This window comes from Cherax quadricarinatus, chromosome 84, assembly GCF_038502225.1.
Source record: "Cherax quadricarinatus isolate ZL_2023a chromosome 84, ASM3850222v1, whole genome shotgun sequence".
NCBI lineage: Eukaryota > Metazoa > Arthropoda > Malacostraca > Decapoda > Parastacidae > Cherax > Cherax quadricarinatus.
In genome coordinates, this window is record NC_091375.1 from 4,986,704 (window position 1) to 5,002,280 (window position 15,577).

General features: G+C 37.7%; 1 protein-coding gene across 1 annotated transcript in view; it reads right to left on the reverse strand.

The window, feature by feature from the left end:
• The window catches only part of lqf (epsin homolog lqf), a 102,559-nt gene that overhangs the window by 45,851 nt on the left and 41,131 nt on the right, over positions 1-15,577 (reverse strand). The window contains exon 9 of the mRNA XM_070102920.1: positions 10,371-11,004. Within this exon, the coding sequence (XP_069959021.1) occupies positions 10,371-11,004 (634 nt within the window). The remainder of the gene's footprint in view (positions 1-10,370; positions 11,005-15,577) is intronic.

Below are 15,577 nucleotides of genomic sequence, written 5' to 3' on the forward strand. Positions count from 1 at the left end.
CAATTATTACTTACCTGGTAAGAGCATAAAGAATTACTCTAAATGAAAGACTAGAGAAATTTATCACGAAAGCATTCAACACTTAAGTGGGTTCAAATGACTGGCTAGTTAGTCTAATAAACTCATGGACAGCGGTGTTCTCTTGTCTTACCATTTCTTCAATAATATTGCCATTATTGAACAAGCCATCCAAACAAGTCTTGTAATTATCAAGAGTCAGCTAAGGCATGCAAAGAAATAAGATGCAATTCAATAATGTATCAGTATATACAGTACAGTACTGTAGTACACTAAACCCCAAATCATCCAAACATTGGACTAGAAACCAGGATACAACAAATAAAATTTGCTCATAAGGTCTCCCATTTTTTAAGTGGGAGATAGCCACACTAATATGGCAGTGTGTTAGAGGCTATGTAAATGTGTTAGTCTCTTGGAACTTATTTGATATAATTTCTACACAAGAATATTTCTTTTTCAAAACAAGCTCAATGGATTTGCCAGACTTCAGATTCATTTTTATGAGGGGTTTCTGTTTTCTCATAAATTTCAATATTAACATCTGAAATATATTTACCAATATTCAAAATTTCCTGCAGGGATTCAATTGTTTTACTGAAGGCTTTCCATAATCTGTAATCAGCTTTAGTTCCCACTCTACTAAGGTTCAATTTGCAGTACAAGAGGGCCCTGCCTATACAGCAGGTTAGGTTGTGGGCTACTGCAGTTAAGCAAAAATTGCTGTAAAGTGCATCATAGCTTTTTTCACTTTCAAATGTACATGTATATAAAAGTCTAATAACATGTTTACGTTATCATATATTAACTGACCAATATAGGTAGGCCTAAAAAAATGCACAGTACACACATTACATACCTTAAAATATTTTTGTCCTTAGCTTATAGTGAGTGAATATATTTATTGTAGGAAGTCTGAATAAATGAAGAGTGGGTATAACTGAAAGCCTCTATATTAGCAAAATGCCGCAAAGTAAAGCGCTGTAAAGCGGGGGCCCTCCTGTACATAATGCACTCACTCATAAAATTAGGGAACAAATTCAACCAGCTAATATGTGATTCAGCCTAGCAAAAGTTGAATAAGCCTTGCTAGCCTATATTTGTAGGCTCTGCCTTCCTTTGTTTGAAACAGGTAATTATCTATTGGTAGATAGAGGAGCAAGGTTAAACTGTGTTCTATTATCAGTAGTTAATCTATATTTTTATTTTTATTTTCAGTAATTATAGAACTTTGTGCTTTCTCTTGTAACCTACAGTGCTGTATTTCAATCTCATACCACTGTATAAAAAAAAACTTTCTAGTATTTTTAAGAATCTCTTCATTAGCTAAGTTATAACCTTTGATATCTAATGTTATTAAGAAGTCTTCCTTATCAATTCTTTCACATTTTCATAACATCTGATGTGGTTATATCTCACTTTCCTGGTATCAGCCAATAAGAAAAATAACAGACTTTCAGTCTTTCTTAACTCCGAGAGGAGGTACTTTGTCACTCAGCTTTCAATACTTTCTAGCCCACAACTGTGTTTTAAGCATTTTGCAATCCTAAGCTTGTTTTAAGGCTGGTCAATGTTCCATAATTTTTTCCTCACAATTTCACTAACATACTGTAAGTCAATAACAACTCCTATGTACTGTACCTTACTGTGAAGACTTGTATATTTTTATCATGTAATTTATATTGGTGTGGGCCGCTTCTGCTTTCTCCTATTAATATTATATGGCTTATTCAATATATATTCATGCAGTTCACACAGGCAATTTTAGGGCTTATCTTGCTCATATACATTTATTCCTTGTGGCAATTAATATATAAAGTTAGGAATATTACTGAAGCAAGCACCAATCCTGCTGCACTCCCACTTGAAATATTTTCTCATAAGGACAGTTTACCGCCAATCAGTTTGCATTTTCTGTTTAATCACGTTAACAGACCACGAGTGTGGTTACAAATGCATTGTTGCTATATTTTGCAAAGATAATTTTTTTATTACATACAGGACCAACATTTATGCCCTTAATGACAGTTTATTTAAAGGAAAGATGGTCAAATGAATTTTTTAAGCATTGCTCTCAGCTCAAAGTAAAAAAAAAAAGTATTAAAATACAGTATACACAACGGATTTAGCAGGTCTGAGTGAACGACTGCAAATGCCCCAGGGCCAAATCAATAGCCACAACAACCCCATCTGAATGGTTGCAACAGCTCTATGGTAAACTGAATGGCTGAGACAGCCTCAGGGCCAAACAACCTGTTGTGACAACCACAGGGTCAAATGAGTCACTGTGATAGCCTCAGGGCCAAGCAACCTGCTGTGATAACCATAGGGTCAAATGAATCACAATGAAACAGACTCAGGGCCAAGTGAATGGCCAAAAGAGCCCAAGGTCCAATTTCAGATATTGTTGCTAGCCAACTGTGCTTGGTTCAGATATTTAACAGCCCTAAGAACAAATAGCAAAATGTTATTGGCACAAGATCAGATTTTTTTCAGAAGTTGGTATCCAGTTTCTCTTGTTTAAGAGTTAATCACTAAAGACTAGACAAGTGTAAACCTCTCCCCATTCCCACTAGCCATTCAGCTGCCAAATTTGCAACGACTTGGTTTTTTTTTATTTACTTCTAGCAAAATTTAGTGTGGCTTTTCATTAAATAAGTGCACTACAGAAGAGTGATTTAGTTATATTAATGCCGGGTCGCCATATGGAGAAGACCCGGGCCGGAAGTACCGCCGAATCTCTAATGAACTACCCAGTCTTCCTTTACATTAATAAGACACAATATGAAGTTTATGGCATTTTACCAAGATGTTTCATATACCAGGGACTATCAAATGAATAATGACATTTTAACGTTGCCACAATAATATAATGCATTAGTTGCACATGTCTTTTTACCCAATTTTTTTTTTTTAACACACTGGCCATCACCCAGTGAGGTAGGGTGACCCAAAAAGAAAGAAGAAAAAAAAAACTTTTACCATCATTCACACTATCACTGTCTTGCCAGAGGTGCACAGATATGGCAGTTTAGATGTTCCTCTAAACAGAAATATTCCAAATCCCTCCCCACCTCCAGGACTCGAGTCCAGCTAACCCCTTCTCCCGTACAGATTACCAAAAATACGAAGAAAACTGTTACCTAACTTTTTTTCTTCAACACGTCGGACATCTCCCACTGAGGCAGGGTGACCCAAAAAAGAAACACTTCCACCATCATTCAACACATTCACCATCATTCACACAATCACTGTTCTTGCAGAAACGCTTAGATACAATAGTTCAGATTTCGTATATTGTCATCAATTCTACAAACATACAGTCGCTGGTGGACGAAATGTCTTCTCAAGACGCCATACACAACACGTTCTGTCTAATTACCCTACTTGTCAATACCAAATACTACTACTGATAAATGTAGTGCAGTTATGCCTGCACAAAGACAGTTATATTTGTTCAACATATGACCACCAGGGGACTACACTTATTAATTTTAGTAAAACTTCTTATTTCATGAGTTATCAAGAATATCTGTTAGTTTTAAATCAATGCATAAAACCATTCTCAACAACTGTACTGTATATTCAACAAAAAAAAAAATGACAAAACAATAGTGATTAACAACTAGAGATTATGTAATACAACAGGGAAAAAATTAATAATAATAAAATAATAATAATAAATCAACCAAGAAAAATCACAAAATATTAAATGGATGCAAACTTTTTTTTTTTTTTTGATCCATGAAGCTGAGAGGACATTTTGTTAAGTTTTCATATACTCCTAGCGATTTTATCGAACAATACTAACAATGGTTTAAAAATGTAACCCTTTACAACACTGTTTGTAAACAGCAAGACCAGTTACATAATACTTTTATTGCATAAAACAAAGCCCATTAAATTGTAAGATAACTGAAGACATATTTTGCAAAAGAAAAACTGGAGTTGCTAATTGTTTGAAGTTTGTCATATGTATCGTTTACAAATTGCCAATACAAAAATATGAATTTTGACAATACAAGTGATACCTGGAGAACAGAACGTAGATAATTATTTTAATTTCACCAGAATAGCAACAGCAAGATCACAAATGCTGAGAGAGACTATGGTGTTGCAACCACAAAGCCACTAATTGTAAGCAAATTATGGCACTGCAACAGTAAGATTACTGACAATCTCTGGCACTGCAACAGCAAGGTTACTGACAATCTCTGGCACTGCAACAGAAAGGTTACTAACACAAACTGACACCAACAGCAAGGACACTAAAACTGGCATTTCAACAGAATGGTTACTAGTGCTAAATTAAGTGGCACTGCAAGAGAAAGTTCACTAATGCTTCAACTCTTGACACTACAACTTAGGCCACTAATACTGAACTGATAATGCAACAGCAAAGTCATTAACAAACTCTTGCACTGCAACAGCAAAGTCATTAATGCTAACGCATCTAATTTCAGTGTTGCACAAGCAAGAAAACAGGCAATGAACAGTTTCATGCTTTTCCACATAGATAAATAAATAAATAAAAAATACCTACATACATAAATACACAAGAGCAAAATACTTGACAAATCTAAAATTAAAAACATTATTAAGAGACAACATGACTTGATAATGGTGCAGACCAGAACAAAAGGTCATTTAAACTCACAAAAATCAAAATAACAGGATTGTAAACAAACCACGGAATGGGTGGGGTTTGAACTCATGGCGAGAATCTTAAAATTCCAGGCCTGGATTTTTAAGACTCACTCGCCATGGATTCAAAATCAACCTGTTTAGGGTTTGGATATTTTAAGCTGCCTCTCCACACAATGGGCCAATTGTGATTTGTAGCAGCCACAGTATTGTGACTTGGATTAATTTAAATCTCCATTTCTGCATGAAAACCCATTGGCTTCATCTATGAAGGCAAATCCAGAGACAGGTAAACCTTCCCTGCACACCTGGCACACTTGACATTATTGTAACTATTTTATGCTTATCAGTCATTACTTTATGCTGTATTAAGTATAATACTAAATAATACAGGCAAAACTAGTTAAAACTAGCTTTTTTTGTTTTATCACACTTGCAATTTTCTGCTAATGCAGTGACCAAGAGAAGACACACAACTGTCACTTAGTCATTAGCAGTTTTGCCAGAAGTGCACAGACATTACAATATAAATGACCCTCCATACAGCAACATCCCCACCTATACTTCAGGCTGACTGGGAACTTGTAAACAAAAGACCAGGTGGTATACTACAGTGCAGGATGCTTACAGTGACTACAGAAAACTAGTTGCCAACTTCAAATGACTTTTTGAAGTTAAGAGGGTGCAAGTAGCAGCCAGCTTAACTTTTCCATTAGGCTGCAGTTCTCAATTTACCAAGCCCAGAATAAACAATGCCCTACTTTATCAGTAATCTAATCGGTACGTGTAATAACCCCTAAATTAAACCATCTTCACTATGTGCCACTCATCCATATTCTCATTAATAAAAGTGCATCTATCCCATGAAACAACTGTATCAACAATCAAGCATGAGAGAAATGATGTTTTAAACTATTGATATAATACTGACATTCAACTATATTTTTGCATTACATAGTTAAATTACTCCATACAATATGTTTTAAATAATTAGCTCTGTTAAAATTCAATATACAATAACACAGTTGACCCATTCTTGACCTAGATAGGGAATGGACAAAAAGGTTTTGTTAAGCAGGACATATATTCAGCAAATCACATTTTCCCACAGGTACCCATGTTATTACTTGAGATGTGGACTGGGATAACAATATATTTCATATCTAACTCCATTATTTTTTGAGTGGGTGGGTGAAGGGGAGGATTAAATAACTATGAACTCTTGAGAGATTTGCTTCCCTCTCCCATTCCTCATTTCACACTGACCCATTTCTACTTTTTACCTTTCCAATTTCCTCTATCTCTCACAGCTGATAGATGAGCCACTGCCAGTAACTTCCTCTAGTGATTCCCTTCCTTGCTTATGACAATGACAGTTGGAGATAATTAAGTAATAACTACTAATGGCAACATGAAACATAAAAAGTCAGAGCTACTGAGTTTTGGAGGCCAGACTTGTTTCCACACTGCTACACACCTCTGGCTTTCACTTAGCAAAAATACGAGATTAAGCTATTTTCATCTCTAACACCATTGTGTTTAAAACCTTTATTTGTTAATAAAAGAGCCCTTCCACACACATGAAGAATTTTTTTTTTTTTTTTTTTTTATTATCACACCGGCCGATTCCCACCAAGGCAGGGTGGCCCGAAAAAGAAAAACTTTCACTATCATTCACTTAATCAATGTCTTGCCAGAAGGGTGCTTTACACTACAGTTTTTAAACTGCAACATTAACACCCCTCCTTCAGAGTGCAGGCACTGTACTTCCCATCTCCAGGACTCAAGTCCGGCCTGCCGGTTTCCCTGAATCCCTTCATAAATGTTACTTTGCTCACACTCCAACAGCACGTCAAGTATTAAAAACCATTTGTCTCCATTCACTCCTATCAAACACGCTCACGCATGCCTGCTGTAAGTCCAAGCCCCTCGCACACAAAACCTCCTTTACCCCCTCCCTCCAACCCTTCCTAGGCCGACCCCTACCCCGCCTTCCTTCCACTACAGACTGATACACTCTTGAAGTCATTCTGTTTCGCTCCATTCTCTCTACATGTCCGAACCACCTCAACAACCCTTCCTCAGCCCTCTGGACAACAGTTTTGGTAATCCCGCACCTCCTCCTAACTTCCAAACTACGAATTCTCTGCATTATATTCACACCACACATTGCCCTCAGACATGACATCTCCACTGCCTCCAGCCTTCTCCTCGCTGCAACATTCATCACCCACGCTTCACACCCATATAAGAGCGTTGGTAAAACTATACTCTCATACATTCCCCTCTTTGCCTCCAAGGACAAAGTTCTTTGTCTCCACAGACTCCTAAGTGCACCACTCACTCTTTTTCCCTCATCAATTCTATGATTCACCTCATCTTTCATAGACCCATCCGCTGACACGTCCACTCCCAAATATCTGAATACGTTCACCTCCTCCATACTCTCTCCCTCCAATCTGATATTCAATCTTTCATCACCTAATCTTTTTGTTATCCTCATAACCTTACTCTTTCCTGTATTCACCTTTAATTTTCTTCTTTTGCACACCCTACCAAATTCATCCACCAATCTCTGCAACTTCTCTTCAGAATCTCCCAAGAGCACAGTGTCATCAGCAAAGAGCAGCTGTGACAACTCCCACTTTGTGTGTGATTCTTTATCTTTTAACTCCACGCCTCTTGCCAAGACCCTCGCATTTACTTCTCTTACAACCCCATCTATAAATATATTAAACAACCACGGTGACATCACACATCCTTGTCTAAGGCCTACTTTTACTGGGAAAAAATTTCCCTCTTTCCTACATACTCTAACTTGAGCCTCACTATCCTCGTAAAAACTCTTCACTGCTTTCAGTAACCTACCTCCTACACCATACACTTGCAACATCTGCCACATTGCCCCCCTATCCACCCTGTCATACGCCTTTTCCAAATCCATAAATGCCACAAAGACCTCTTTAGCCTTATCTAAATACTGTTCACTTATATGTTTCACTGTAAACACCTGGTCCACACACCCCCTACCTTTCCTAAAGCCTCCTTGTTCATCTGCTATCCTATTCTCCGTCTTACTCTTAATTCTTTCAATTATAACTCTACCATACACTTTACCAGGTACACTCAACAGACTTATCCCCCTATAATTTTTGCACTCTCTTTTATCCCCTTTGCCTTTATACAAAGGAACTATGCATGCTCTCTGCCAATCCCTAGGTACCTTACCCTCTTCCATACATTTATTAAATAATTGCACCAACCACTCCAAAACTATATCCCCACCTGCTTTTAACATTTCTATCTTTATCCCATCAATCCCGGCTGCCTTACCCCCTTTCATTTTACCTACTGCCTCACGAACTTCCCCCACACTCACAACTGGCTCTTCCTCACTCCTACAAGATGTTATTCCTCCTTGCCCTATACACGAAATCACAGCTTCCCTATCTTCATCAACATTTAACAATTCCTCAAAATATTCCTTCCATCTTCCCAATACCTCTAACTCTCCATTTAATAACTCTCCTCTCCTATTTTTAACTGACAAATCCATTTGTTCTCTAGGCTTTCTTAACTTGTTAATCTCACTCCAAAACTTTTTCTTATTTTCAACAAAATTTGTTGATAACATCTCACCCACTCTCTCATTTGCTCTCTTTTTACATTGCTTCACCACTCTCTTAACTTCTCTCTTTTTCTCCATATACTCTTCCCTCCTTGCATCACTTCTACTTTGTAAAAACTTCTCATATGCTAACTTTTTCTCCCTTACTACTCTCTTTACATCATCATTCCACCAATCGCTCCTCTTCCCTCCCGCACCCACTTTCCTGTAACCACAAACTTCTGCTGAACACTCTAACACTACATTTTTAAACCTACCCCATACCTCTTCGACCCCATTGCCTATGCTCTCATTAGCCCATCTATCCTCCAATAGCTGTTTATATCTTACCCTAACTGCCTCCTCTTTTAGTTTATAAACCTTCACCTCTCTCTTCCCTGATGCTTCTATTCTCCTTGTATCCCATCTACCTTTTACTCTCAGTGTAGCTACAACTAGAAAGTGATCTGATATATCTGTGGCCCCTCTATAAACATGTACATCCTGAAGTCTACTCAACAGTCTTTTATCTACCAATACATAATCCAACAAACTACTGTCATTTCGCCCTACATCATATCGTGTATACTTATTTATCCTCTTTTTCTTAAAATATGTATTACCTATAACTAAACCCCTTTCTATACAAAGTTCAATCAAAGGGCTCCCATTATCATTTACACCTGGCACCCCAAACTTACCTACCACACCCTCTCTAAAAGTTTCTCCTACTTTAGCATTCAAGTCCCCTACCACAATTACTCTCTCACTTGGTTCAAAGGCTCCTATACATTCACTTAACATCTCCCAAAATCTCTCTCTCTCCTCTGCATTCCTCTCTTCTCCAGGTGCATACACGCTTATTATGACCCACTTCTCGCATCCAACCTTTACTTTAATCCACATAATTCTTGAATTTACACATTCATATTCTCTTTTCTCCTTCCATAACTGATCATTTAACATTACTGCTACCCCTTCCTTTGCTCTAACTCTCTCAGATACTCCAGATTTAATCCCATTTATTTCCCCCCACTGAAACTCTCCTACCCCCTTCAGCTTTGTTTCGCTTAGGGCCAGGACATCCAACTTCTTTTCATTCATAACATCAGCAGTCATCTGTTTCTTGTCATCCACACTACATCCACGCACATTTAAGCAACCCAGTTTTATAAAGTTTTTCTTCTTCTCTTTTTTTAGTAATTGTATACAGGAGAAGGGGTTACTAGCCCATTGCTCCCGGCATTTTAGTCGCCTCATACGACACGCATGGCTTACGGAGGAATTTGAAGAATTTGTCCATCTTATATTCACAAATGAGTGATGGGAAGGTGATAGATATAATATCTTTGTCCCCAGCAATTTTACTCTATCACCTTATTAGTGAGGTTGGTTTTAGTGAATATACTGCATTATCCTCATACAAAAGAAGGTCCAGAAAGAAATTTGGGCATTGGTAAATCCAATGAGCACATTTTGAATGAAATTCTTTTGGGAGTTTTCAATTTAGGGGTTGTGCAGTAAGCCATAACAACAGGCAAAGAAAAGAAAAACATGAAATCTAAATTATTCTTGGGAGGCCTTTCTGTAAAAGTGTAGAAGAATCAAAGTTTACAAATCTGGAGGCACTGTGGTTGCTTTAAATTAAAACAGCATTACTATTAGTATCAAACTTTAAGCTTCACAATTACTTTTGAAGTGAATACCAATATACTGAACTTTTATATTTAATAAAGAACAATACATAACTACATGGTTGCACTTCAAAGAATAATGGGAACTAAGTAAGAAAACAAATCTCAAAATAAAATAATCAAAATAATGTAAACTGTTGCAAAAATGGAATAAACTTCAATAGAATAATTATGACAAACTTTTTTCAAAATAGATATATACAATATGCTGGCTCCCAATCAATAAAGTCAAGCATTCTGCCATGTGGTGGTATTTAATATGTAGGCTCATTGCTTTAGGTCTAAACCTTTCTTTGGTTATAACTTAGACATGTCAAATAAAAAATACGAAAATTGTTTTGTGGCAGTCCTGTATAGTATTAGTCAAGCAAATGCAAAGGCACGTCACACAAGATCTTTACCAGTACCTTGTCTGAAGGAGGCATTGTAACAGTTGCAATGTTGACCTGAACAGCACCCCAAGGGTTGTATGAGGAAGGGGACAGTGAGGAAATATCTGCAGGTGGTTCAGAAGGAGTAGTGCAAGAAAGAGAAGAAGCAGGACGAGGGGAAGAAACAGAGGAACGCTGAAGAGGAGGACTGAGAAATGAAGTTGACACCTGGGGAAACAGTGAATAGCTAGATGGTAGAGAAGAAGAAATACTTTGTTGTGGAGGTGGAGTGAGCAACAGCGAAGAAGTTGAATATGATCCAAGTGTCATTGAGGAAACATTCCTCATTGAAGGCAGTGTGTTTTCTCGACCTCTTGGTGAAAGAGACAATTTATTAGTGTCACTCATAAAAGGATTGGGTGGGGTAGATGAACGATGCCACTCATCAGGTAATTCAAAAGCTGTTGAACTGAACTGAGGAGGATTTGAGTATCTGAAAGTTATCTTAGGAGATGAGAAAGAGGACAAAAGTGAAGAGCTGGATGCTGGGAGAGGGGGGATGGGAGGTGGCGATGGAGTGTAGCCTGCAGCAGGTAAACTCTGAGGGAAGGAGTGAAATAAACTTTGAAGAAAACAGCAAGTATGCTGTGAGGTGATGAAAACCTTACATGGTTAAGAAACATTTATGTTACCTTTTTATGGTTATCAAAGTTTTCTCATATGAAAATTTCCCCTGACAAAGTATTTATGAATGTAGGGAGCTAAATACTGTATATAAAAATTAAGGGAACTGTACAAAAAACTGACAAAGAATAAATATACAGGTTACAGTGAGAATCTTAGGAAATTAGAATAAAATTTGAAATGAATCTGTGGTGATTCATTAAAAATACATAATGCACAAATACTGTTTAAGAAGAGATCTTAAATGTTAAATATATATCCATATATTTACTTGTACAATAAATCACTAATATATACAAATACTCTGTCATACAGGCAAGGCCCCTGGTCACAGACCGGGCCACGGGGGCGCTGACCCCCGAAACCCTCTCCAAGTATGTTCCAGGTATACACCTTAAGTATCCGACATTAACATTAAAAAACAGTTGTATTTACGATGTACACTGCTATAACTTGTGGAACAGACATGACTTGAAACCATGGCAAACCGGTCCTAAAATTAGAAACTAGTACTCTAACCACCCCACCATGCAGGCTTATGAAGATTCATCCAACTATGTATATTTCCAAACAATAGACACATTAGCATGAGCCTCACTGTGATCACAAGTGAAGGGTTTCTACAGATGAATCCCACACCAACTTGTGTACAAAAATATACTTAATTGGATGCATTTTAATAGGACAGTATGGTGTAGTGTTTAGAGCAGTTTCCTGCTAAGTTTAGGACTGGCTTGCCATGGGCTTAAATCCTGTCCATTCCTCAAGATGATTAGAATCATGTTCTAAAAATATTGTGAGTTGCTGAACAACTATCACTGTTTTGAAAAAAAAAAAAATTAACAAAATTCACAAGAATCACAGCACTTTTAATTACTAGATCACTCTCTCCCTATGGACTTTTATATATGTAGTCATCGTTGCCAATATGACTGATCAACAAGAACCTGAGCTAATGGACTGGCATAGGCGACAAGAATGATCACATAATATATATGAATAGCCTTAAGATAATTTTTTTAATGTAATAATTCATGACAAACGCCAAACCCACATGGGTCATTCAGTGCAAGACATATTGGTGGCTTGATCCTCCATCTGCTAAGCATGAGACAGATGTGCTTCCTAGCTGTACTTACCTAGCTAGCGTTAAGAATAGAGAACAATGAAGGAGAGCAAGTGGGTGAATTACTGAGAGGAAAATAACACATTGCATATAAAGGCCGAGTAGAAGATATAAAAGATATATGGTGACCTAGCATTTCTCACAGTAGGCCATGGCCCGAGTGGGCCATGAGCCCAATAAACCACATAGCTAAGAACAATCTGCTATGTGATGCCTGAAAAACATCTAAACTCTGGAGGAATTTAGAAAAAAAATTGAAATTTATATAATGGTTTGAGAATATTATATGTATTACATGATTCAAATTTCTCATTGCACAAATGCAGTTTTATATGGCTTTGAAATAAATAAAAAAAGTGCTCAAAACACCTCTACATCACTTTATTCATACACAAAACACCGCTATTCCTAGTGCGATGACTACATCCATCCAAATCATCTAGTTTTACTAATTATTTGATTCCAATCCTAAAAATATTAATTTCTTAATTATTTGACTCAAATCTGAAAATATTAATGTTCTATATACAGACAAGTTCTGATTACAGCAGCTCTATTATTAGTTGCTCTTTTGAGCAGGTGGTTATTCCATGATTCAACACACATAAATGTTTTTTTTTTTCAACAAGTAGGCCGTCTCCCACCGAGGCAGGGTGACCCAAAAAGAAAGAAAATCCCCAAAAAGAAAATACTTTCATCATCATTCAACATTTTCACCTCACTCACACATAATCACTGTTTTTGCAGAGGTGCTCAGAACACAACAGTTTAGAAGCATATACGTATAAAGATACACAATATATCCCTCCAAACTGCCAATATCCCGAAACCCCTCCTTTAGAGTGCAGGCATTGTACTCCCCATTTCCAGGACTCAAGTCCAGCTATATAAAAATAGCCGGTTTCCCTGAATCCCTTCACTAAATATTACCCTGCTCACACTCCAACAGATCATCAGGTCCTAAATACCATTCGTCTCCATTCACTCCTATCGAACACGCTCATACACGCCTGCTGGAAGTCCAAGCCCCTCGCCCACAAAACCTCCTTTACCCTTTCCTTCCAACCTTTTCGAGGACAACCCCTACCCTGCCTTCCTTCTCCTATAGATTTAAATGCTCTCCATGTCATTCTACTTTGATCCATTCTCTCTAAATGACCAAACCACCTCAACAACCCCTCTTCAGCCCTCTGACTAATACTGTTATTAACTCCACACCTTCTCTTAATTTCCACACTCCTAATTTTCTGCATAATATTTACACCACACATTGCCCTTAGACAGGACATCTCCACTGCCTCCAACCGCCTCCTCGCTGCTGCACTCAACCCAAGCTTCACACCCATATAAGAGTGTTGGTACTACTATACTTTCATGCATTCCCTTCTTTGCCTCCATAGATAACGTTTTTTGACTCCACATATACCTCAACGCACCACTCACCTTTTTTCCCTCATCAATTCTATGATTAACCTCATCCTTCATAAATCCATCCGCCGACACATCAACTCCCAAGTATCTGAAAACATTCACTTCTTCCATACTCCTCCTCCCCAATTTGATATTCAATTTTCCTTCATCTAAATCATTTGATACCCTCATCGCCTTACTCTTTTCTATGTTCACTTTCAACTTTCTACCTTTACACACACTCCCAAACTCATCCACTAACCTTTGCAATTTTTCTTCAGAATCTCCCATAAGCACAGTATCATCAGCAAAAAGTAACTGTGTCAATTCCCATTTTGTATGTTATTCCCCATAATTTAATCCCACCCCTCTCCCAAACACCCTAGCATTTACTTCTCTTACAACCCCATCTATAAATATATTAAACAACCATGGTGACATTACACATCCCTGTCTAAGACCTACTTTTACTGATAAGTAGTCTCCCTCTCTTCTACACACCCTAACCTGAGCCTCACTATCCTCATAAAAACTCTTTACAGCATTTAGTAGCTTACCACCTTTTCCATATACTTGCAACATCTGCCACATTGCTCCCCTATCCACTCTATCATATGCCTTTTCTAAATCCATAAATGCAATAAAAACTTCCCTACCTTTATCTAAATACTGTTCACATATATGTTTCAATGTAAACACTTGATCTACACATCCCCTACCCACTCTGAAATCTCCTTGCTCATCTGCAATCCTACATTCTGTCTTACTTCTAATTCTTTCAATTATAACCCTACCGCACACTTTTCCTGGTATACTCAGTAAATTTATTCCTCTATAATTTTTACAATCTCTTTTGTCCCCCTTCCCTTTATATAAAGGGACTATACATGCTCTCTGCCAATCCCTAGGTACCTTCCCCTCTTTCATACATTTACCAACCACTCCAACACGATATCCCCACTGCTTTTAACATTTCTGTCATGATCCTATCAGTTCCAGCTGCTTTACCCCTTCATTCTACATAATGCCTCATATACCTCCCCCACACTTACATTCTGCTCTTCTTCACTCCTAAAAGATGGTGTACCTCCCTGGCCAGTGCATGAAATTACCGCCTCCCTTTCTTCCTCAACATTTAAAAGTTCCTCCAAATATTCTCGCCATATACCTAATACCTCCCTCTCCCCATCTACTAACTCCCCTACTCTGTTTTTAACTAACAAATCCATATATTCCCTAGGCTTTCTTAACTTGTTTAACTCACTCCAAAATTTTTTCTTATTTTCATTAAAATTTCTTGACAGTGCCTCTCCCATTATATCATCTGCTCTCCTTTTGCACTCTCTCACCACTCTCTTCACCTTTCTTTTACTCTCCATATACTTTGCTCTTCTTATAACACTTCTGCTTTGTAAAAACCTCTCATAAGCTAACTTTTCTCTTTTATAACACCCTTTACTTCATCATTCCACCAATCACTCCTCTTTCCTCCTGCCCCCACCCTCCTATAACCACAAACTTCTGCCCCACATTCTAATACTGCATTTTTAAAACTCATCTAACCTGCTTCAACCCCCCACTACTCATCTTTGCACTAGCCCACCTTTCTGCCAACAGTCGTTCATATCTCACCCGAACTTCCTCCTCCCTTAGTTTATACACTTTCACCTCCCTCTTACCTGTTGTTGCCACCTTCCTCTTGTCCCATCTACCTCTTACTCTAACTGTAGCTACAACTAAATAATGATCCGATATATCAGTTGCCCCTCTATAAACATGTACATCCTGGAGCCTACCCATCAACCTTTTATCCACCAATACGTAATCTAACAAACTACTTTCATTACGTGCTACATCATACCTTGTATATTTATTTATCCTCTTTTTCATAAAATATGTATTACTTATTACCAAATCTCTTTCTACACATAGCTCAATTAAAGGCTCCCCATTTACATTTACCCCTGGCACCCCAAATTTACCTACTACTCCCTCCACAACATTTTTACCCACTTTAGCATTG